An 8,444-nucleotide genomic window follows, 5' to 3' on the forward strand; every position below is an offset into this window, starting at 1 on the left:
ATTCAAAGCCAGGTTCTCAACGGTGCCAACTGTGTGCTGTATCTTCTGGACTACTCAGCTTTCCAACTTGGGTTCAAACCGTGACTGCATCAGCTCTGTCCATCTGTCCGCAACTTTGGGTTACAATAACTCTCGTAAACGTTATTCAATATGAAAGACATTTTGTTTTAAAGTTACGTTACTATTGGAGACTGACCCTGAAGAAAATTGCTCAAATTAATCAAAAGGTTGTTGCGATGCTCGGAAGGTAACAATATCGCCAACTAAATATTAACGAAGTCCAAAAGCATGCTCGACTGTGTTACAGAATGCGTGTGTATGCATGAATTTGCTTCCTTGCTAACCATGAGCTGTAGCTCATCTACTGGTTTCGGTGTTGAGAATGCAGTGGTGTCTCTACCGTGCCAAGATTGCCCACCTCCACAACAGAGCAGCGGGGCAGCAGCCCAGAGCGCGTGATGGATGCCAGCACTTGCTTCGCTCGCTCGGGGCACTCAACGTGGCTGCATCGACGAGGGGAGAACACCCACGCATGAGTGACAACCACGCACTCGTACAGTCAAACTTATCTTATCCATGGTGATGTGTTACTGGCAGACTCTATTTCAGGTTTATGTTTTCCTGCCATTTGTAACATAGATCATGCCCAGAGAGAATACCATCCGAAAGCTAGAAGCGCTTGAGATTCATTGTGGAGGATGGGCTGGACAGTGAAATTTTGGAACAATAAAATGTAAAAATAATGGGAAGCCAAAGCCTGATGCTGGATTGAGTCGGACAGAGGCAGCTGGCAGATACCATCTGGATGTGTAATGCGAGGCTCGCGTACTTTTGGGAAATCAAAGGGAGAAGAGCAAGCGGAGAAAAGTCGGACATGGCGGTGGGATGACATTAAAGAAGTGAACTGAACTCTTTAACACTTCAAGGGAAACAATGACAGCCTGTGCTGAGGGTAAGTACTGGCAAATATCGATTGTCGACATCCAAACTCGCGGCTGACAGAAATATTTGAGGTTGAACATTACGAGTGTTTGTGGTTCACTGTGGAAACGTAATGAGCTGGGGAAGCACCTCTCCCAGGGGCAGGAGACTATCTCCATGCGCGTGTCGAACACCAGGCCTGTCCCATACGCACACTCCACGTGCTGTGGCACATCCTGCAGACGCACGTGCAAGCATTCTTAAATCACACGTGCGTGCACATACAACATAAGAAGTTTAACATGCATGCATACATACAGATTGTTGGAGCAAGTAATGTTAAGACAGCAGCTGGTAAGGCTGGCACAGCACACCTGAGGGGGTGGCGTAGCATGCACCAGGCCTGACTGCCTCTGTCTCCTCAGTGGCGATATTTACACACGGCACCAGGTACTCAATAAAGGCTAAGTCTACCTAGTGGAAGTACAGGAACAGCTAAGATAATCGCCACTGATATTAGCTGCGGCCGGGAATCGCACTCCAGTCGCTGGGTTTGTAGCACGGTGCATGAACCATAATGCCACCGCCTCACCCTGCATACGCAACAACACAGTGCGACTTCAGCCTCAATGCTCTCATTCGTCTGCGTGTGTGTCTTTTCATGGGAGTAAATGTAAGGATGTGTGCGTTACCAGCTGGGCCATACGCCTTCCCATCCTGTCCTGCTTGACTTGAGCTATACGATCACTCTTCCGGCTCTCCTGTGACATCTTTTGCCTGTTCCTCCGCTTGCCACCCGCCTGTTATCCAAGGCACACACACACGTGAACACTCGCTGGCATACGCATATGAGAGCTTCACTTGGAAACACCACAGGTTCAACATGATCAAGTTGCCATAGTCTACACGTAGAGGTCACGCAGGTTTAATTTACAAAACTTCACCACACTGGTGAATGCGGATTGAAAACGAGGGGCATAGATGTCGGAGCATAGACATGTAGTACAGCAATATGTTTATCCATACAAGTACAAACTGTTTGCATAATTGATTGGACATATTAAAATGAAAAGGTCCTTTAAGAGAAACTTAACCTACTTGCAAACAATAAAACATGCGTAATGAAAATGTTGCTGGCTATGTGTTTGGAGGGGGGCAGTGGATAACGCACTGCGCTATGAATGCGGCCCCTGAGTTCGGCCTTATTCAATTTTTAACCAGCAGGACTCAGAGTTGGCCAAGCACTGGTGAGGATTAACTTGCTGATGAACCCCTAATTAATGTATAATCTGACGTGTGTTCATACCGATGATGGCTTCTCACGACCTCTGCCAGGACAATGATCCATTTTGCCAGCTCCTGCCAGACAAATGACAATTGGTTAAGTGTTGACATACCAACTGCTGTGATAAAACACCACCTTGCTTAAATTTCCTGCTTAGTTCACTAAGCTTGATACGAGGAAATGTGCTTTTAAAAAAGTCTACTTTCATGAGAACTGGTTTAAAGATGAAACTTGGCTCCATTACAGCCCCTCCTTAAAGGGGGTCTTCTGTTTATATTGTGCTAAATACTTTGCAACACAAAAGTCTAAGCTCGCGTCAAAAGCAGATTCAGCTTTTGTCAAGAATGGCTTTCAAAATTGGAAGAAGGCACTGGAGAAATATAGTGCGCATAAAGACAGCCAGTGTCACAAATTAGCTGTGATGACTCGGATTCAGGAGCCAAAACCTGTGAACGTGCAACTTTCACGTGAGCTTGAAAGACAGCAGCAACAAGCGAAGAGAAATCGTATGAAGATTGTTGGGGGTGTCAAGTACTTGGCACGGCAAGGTCTGGCTTTTCGAGGAGTTGATAAGGAGAGTGGGAATTTCAGCCAGCTTCTAAAGTACAAGGCAAAGGCCGATGCAGAGCTGACCACCTGGCTGAAAGGTCACTTTGATTACACCAGTCCCCAAATGCAAAACCAAATTTTTAAACTGGTGGGCAATACAATCGTTGAAGAAATTGTGTTGGAAATAACATCAATGCCAGTGGTCCAGTTCGCACTTATCAATGATGGCACCCATGATATATCAGGAGTTGAGCAGGGGTCAATATGTTTGCGCTTTGTAGATGCAGATCTACAACCAAAGGAATAATTCCTGGGACTCTACGAAGTGTCATCAACGACAGGGCAAAATATAGCCAAGATGGCATGTGATGATGCTCTAGGTCTTCCTCTGCCGCAAATATCGCTGGACGATTGCAGGGGGTGCAAGCCATTTTAAGGAAAGAACAACCGCTGGCTATGTATTGTCACTGTGGTCCACACTGCGTGAACTTAGTTACGCAGGCTGCCTGTGTAGCCTCTCCAATAGTAAGATAATAAATGGGCCTGGTGCATGAATTTGGGGGCTTCTTTAATCAATCTGGCAAGTTCAAGGTGATTTTCCAGGAAATCACAAAATCAGAGCATGGTTTCACCTCGTTGTAACCTCTCTGTCCCACCAGGTGGACTGTTCGCACCCCTGCCATCCGCTCAGTTCTCAGCCAGTATGAGTCAATGCTGACAGCCCTTTAAGAAATGGCATCATGCAGCTCATCTGACACTTCAAGGCCAATGGTCTTCATGGAACATTTCTAAAAGGGAACACTGTGCTCGGCCTTGTAATGGCTGAAGACCTGATGGGGGATTTGGAGTGCCTGAACACCTCCTGCAGCTAAGGAAACAGACTGTTTCAGGTATGTTGGAGGCTGTGGACCATGTCAAAACAAGCATGCAGGACAAGCGAACAGAGCACGTTGATGTCTTGTTCACAAAAGCAACTGCTATGGCAACAAAGTTGGACCTAATCTTAATTTTAGAACTTTCGTGACTGCAGGAATTATTATTTGGTTCTTTCGGTTAAGTCACGTCTAAAGATAAAATAATAAATTAAATTAAATAATAGAATACGACGTTTCGATTGCAACACAAGCAATCATCATCAGGTATAATGAAATAGCGACATATAGTTTTCTGGTTAGATTTTATGTCGCTATTTCATTATACCTAAAGTTGGACCTACAACCTATTCAGATGCCTCATATCCGCAAACCTACAAAGTGTTACACCGGTCAGGCTACAGCCCAAATCCATCCGGATGCCCAGTCTTTGTACAGAGCGCAATTCTACAATGCCTTGGACACAGTGAATTCTCAATTCATAGAAAGGTTTGATTAAGCTGGATTCCATAAGCTGCAGCAGCTTGAAAATGTGCTGTTACACAGAGACATGGACAAAGTGGTAGACGAATTGAAATCAACACTACTGCAGGTGCAGCTGGCCATGTTTGAGGCTAATTACGCAGATCAAACGAGCTCTGATGCTAGCATTATTAGGCAAATGGTGCCAGAGGTGAGAGGTCTCTTCAGTCAGGTGGAAGCTTTAGTAAGGCTTCTGCGGGTCATCCCTGCCTCCTCTGTAGAGGCTGAGAGGAGTTTTAGTGACCTGAGGAGGCTTAAGACATGGCTTAGATCTTCTATGAGTCAAACAAGGCTGAATCATGTGGCCATGTGTCACGTGCACCAGGAAAAACTGGACAAACTGGACCTTGATGGAATATGGCAGTCTTTTATCGGTGTCAACGATAAACGCAAAAAGGCCTTTGAATCCTTTGCTTGAAGAATGGCAAGTCAAAACACTTGTCATTGCCTGGAGAGATGAGAGGATAGGAGAGGAGAGCAGAGGAAAGGAGCAGAAATGACTGCAGATCCGGGGAGAGGAAAAAAAGATGACTGAAGAGAGGAGAATATAGGACCAGAGGAGATGAGGAGAGAGGGCTGGAGAGAAGATAGGAGAGGAGAGCAGAGCAAACACCCCTGCTGCCCACCCAAGTTTACTTGTAAATATGTAAATAAAAACAACAATTTGCTAAACCTTGGCCCCAATATCTGAACTTGTCTTCATATAACAATGCATAGATTGCTGTTTATATGATTCTCTGCCATTACATACAATGAAATAAGAAAACGTAAAAAAAGAAATAAACAGAGCAATGTAATACAATACACTATTAGACATTATTGTAAAACATATATAAAAAGTCCATCCCATGTGTTAGTGAATTTTTTTAATATTTTAGGCAGGACATTTTTTTCATATTTAGATGTTTTTCTGGGAGGGGGGACCCCCAGACCCCCTGGAAGATTTGGTCCCCCCCAATGTTAACTACATGGCTACGGCCTTGGCTGGATGGATGTGTGTGGGACTGCATAGCTGGGGGTGTGTGGTATTTCTGGGGGTGTGTGGTATTGATGGATGTGTGTGGTATTGCTCAAGGAGTGTGGTATTGATGGATGTGTGTGGTATTGATGGGGGGGGGGGTGTGATATTGATGGATGTGTGTGGTATTGATGGAGGGAGGGGTGTGGTATTGATGGATGTGTGTGGTATTGATGGGGGAGTGTGGTATTGCTGGGGGTGTGTAGTATTGATGGGGGTGTGTGGTATTGATGGGGGAGTGTGGTATTGATGGGATGTGTGGTATTGATGGAGGTGTGTGGTATTGATGGGGGAGTGTATATTGATGGGGGAGTGTGGTATTGATGGGATGTGTGGTATTGATGGAGGTGTGTGGTATTGATGGGGGAGTGTGGTATTGCTGGATGTGTGTGGTATTGATGGGGGTGTGTGGTATTGATAGATGTGTGTGGTATTGATGGGGGTGTGGTATTGATGGGGGTGTGTGGTATTGATGGGGGAGTGTGGTATTGATGGGGGAGTGTGGTATTGATGGGAGAGTGTGGTATTGATGGGGGAGTGTGGTATTGATGGGGGTGTGTGGTATTGATGGGGGAGTGTGGTATTGATGGGGGTGTGTGGTATTGATGGGGGAGTGTGGTATTGATGGGGGTGTGTGGTATCGCTGGGGGAGTGTGGTATTGATAGATGTGTGTGGTATTGCTCAAGGAGTGTGGTATTGATGGATGTGTGTGGTATTGATGGGGGGGGGGGTGTGATATTGATGGATGTGTGTGGTATTGATGGAGGGAGGGGTGTGGTATTGATGGATGTGTGTGGTATTGATGGGGGAGTGTGGTATTGCTGGGGGTGTGTAGTATTGATGGGGGTGTGTGGTATTGATGGGGGAGTGTGGTATTGATGGGATGTGTGGTATTGATGGAGGTGTGTGGTATTGATGGGGGAGTGTGGTATTGATGGGGGAGTGTGGTATTGATGGGATGTGTGGTATTGATGGAGGTGTGTGGTATTGATGGGGGAGTGTGGTATTGCTGGATGTGTGTGGTATTGATGGGGGTGTGTGGTATTGATAGATGTGTGTGGTATTGATGGGGGTGTGGTATTGATGGGGGTGTGTGGTATTGATGGGGGAGTGTGGTATTGATGGGGCAGTGTGGTATTGATGGGAGAGTGTGGTATTGATGGGATGTGTGGTATTGATGGAGGTGTGTGGTATTGATGGGGGAGTGTGGTATTGCTGGATGTGTGTGGTATTGATGGGGGTGTGTGGTATTGATAGATGTGTGTGGTATTGATGGGGGTGTGGTATTGATGGGGGTGTGTGGTATTGATGGGGGAGTGTGGTATTGATGGGGCAGTGTGGTATTGATGGGAGAGTGTGGTATTGATGGGGGAGTGTGGTATTGATGGGGGTGTGTGGTATTGATGGGGGAGTGTGGTATTGATGGGGGTGTATGGTATTGATGGGGGAGTGTGGTATTGATGGGGGTGTGTGGTATCGCTGGGGGAGTGTGGTATTGATAGATGTGTGGTATTGATGGGGGAGTGTGGTATTGATGGGGGAGTGTGGTATTGATGGGGGTGTGTGGTATTGATAGATGTGTGTGGTGTTGCTGGGGGTGTGTGGTATTGCTGGGGGTGTGTGGTATTGATGGGGGTGTGTGGTATTGCTGGGGGAGTGTGATATTGCTGGGGGTGTGTGGCATTGCTGGGGGAGTGTGGTATTGCTGGGGGAGTGTGGTATTGATGGGGGTGTGTGGTATTGCTGGGGGAGTATGGTATTGATGGGGGTGTGTGGTATTGCTGGGGGTGTGTGGTATTGCTGGGGGAGTGTGGTATTGATGGGGGAGTGTGGTATTGCTGGGGGAGTGTGGTATTGATGGGGGTGTGTGGTATTGCTGGGGGTGTGTGGTATTGATGGGGATGTGTGGTATTGATGGGGGGGTGTGGTATTGATGGGGGAGTGTGGTATTGCTGGGGGAGTGTGGTATTGATAGATATGTGTTGTATTGGTGGGGGGGGTGTGGTATTGCTGGGGGTGTGGTATTGATGGGGGTGTGTGGTATTGATGGGGGCGTGTGGTATTGATGGGGGTGTGTGGTATTGATAGATGTGTGTGGTATTGGTGGGGGGATGTGGTATTGCTGGGGGTGTGGTATTGATGGGGGTGTATGGTATTGATGGGGGTGTATGGTATTGATGGGGGCGTGTGGTATTGATGGATGTGTGTGGTATTGGTGGGGGGGTGTGGTATTGCTGGGGGTGTGGTATTGATGGGGGAGTGTGGTATTGATGGGGGAGTGTGGTATTGATGGGGGTGTGTGGTATTGATGGGGTGTGTGGTATTGATGGGGGAGTGTGGTATTGATGGGGGTGTGTGGTATTGATGGGGGAGTGTGGTATTGATGGGGGAGTGTGGTATTGATGGGGATGTGTGGTATTGATGGGGGTGTGCGGTATTGCTGGATGTGTGTAGTATTGCTGGGGGTGTGTGGTATTGCTGGATGTGTGTAGTATTGATGGGGGAGTGTGGTATTGATGGGGGAGTGTGGTATTTATGGGGATGTGTGGTATTGATGGGGGTGTGTGGTATTGCTGGGTGACATTGCTGGGTGGATGACGTGTGGGGTGTGCGGGTTGAGTGATGGAGCATCAAGTCAACAAAGCTCCAGGGTGACACATGGAGGGGGGGGGGTGCGTGTGGGGTGCGTGAACGACTCGAGCAGTACCTGCCGCGGACATCAACAACAACAGCAGCCGCCGCTCGCCGCTAAGGTGGCCGTGTCGTCACCACGGCCCTTGTGCCAGGCTAAGTGCACCTCGAGTCGGCGGATCGAGCGCGCACACCACAACCAAGCGACGGCCGCCACCTTTTTGTAAATCACAGCGCCCTTCGGCAGCCGTGAGCTCGCCGCTCGACGCGATTGGACGGCCGCGCGCACGTGGCTCGCCCCGCGGGCACCGGACACCGCCCCCCCGCCCGCCCCCCACCCAAACACTGGCCAATCGGAACGACTTCCCTCGTCGAGAATGGTGTGGCCAATCGGAAGACCGAACAAGCGCGCGCGCCCACCCCCCACCACCACCCCCGCTTGCGCGTGCGGACTGGGAATTGTGAAGAGGTGGCTGTGAGCGTGCGGTGCCTATGGGGGGGGGGGGGGTGACGGGGGTGGTGGGGGCCGGGGGAGGAAGAGGCGAGGGGAGGGAGGGGGGGGCAGAGGGGGGGACCAGGAGGAGGGAGTGGGCAGGCGTCAGTCGCCAAGGCAACGCCCGGTGCAGGCTCCGTCTCCTCATGGCG

The 8,444-nt window shown here is 48.8% G+C and overlaps 1 protein-coding gene across 1 annotated transcript in view; it reads right to left on the minus strand.

Annotated features, from left to right (window-relative positions):
• HDAC6 (histone deacetylase 6) overlaps positions 1 to 8,027 on the minus strand; it is a 33,704-nt gene extending 25,677 nt beyond the window's left edge. The window contains exons 1-5 of the mRNA XM_078610714.1: positions 7,876 to 8,027; positions 2,228 to 2,280; positions 1,614 to 1,721; positions 1,072 to 1,157; positions 419 to 503 (exon numbers count right to left, since the gene is read on the minus strand). Of these exons, the coding sequence (XP_078466840.1) occupies positions 419 to 503; positions 1,072 to 1,157; positions 1,614 to 1,721; positions 2,228 to 2,280; positions 7,876 to 7,888 (345 nt within the window). The 5' untranslated portion in view covers positions 7,889 to 8,027. The remainder of the gene's footprint in view (positions 1 to 418; positions 504 to 1,071; positions 1,158 to 1,613; positions 1,722 to 2,227; positions 2,281 to 7,875) is intronic.
• Between the last annotated feature and the right edge of the window lie 417 nt (positions 8,028 to 8,444).

This window comes from Lampetra planeri, chromosome 34 (assembly GCF_965212315.1).
Source record: "Lampetra planeri chromosome 34, kcLamPlan1.2.h2, whole genome shotgun sequence".
Classification (NCBI taxonomy): domain Eukaryota; kingdom Metazoa; phylum Chordata; class Hyperoartia; order Petromyzontiformes; family Petromyzontidae; genus Lampetra; species Lampetra planeri.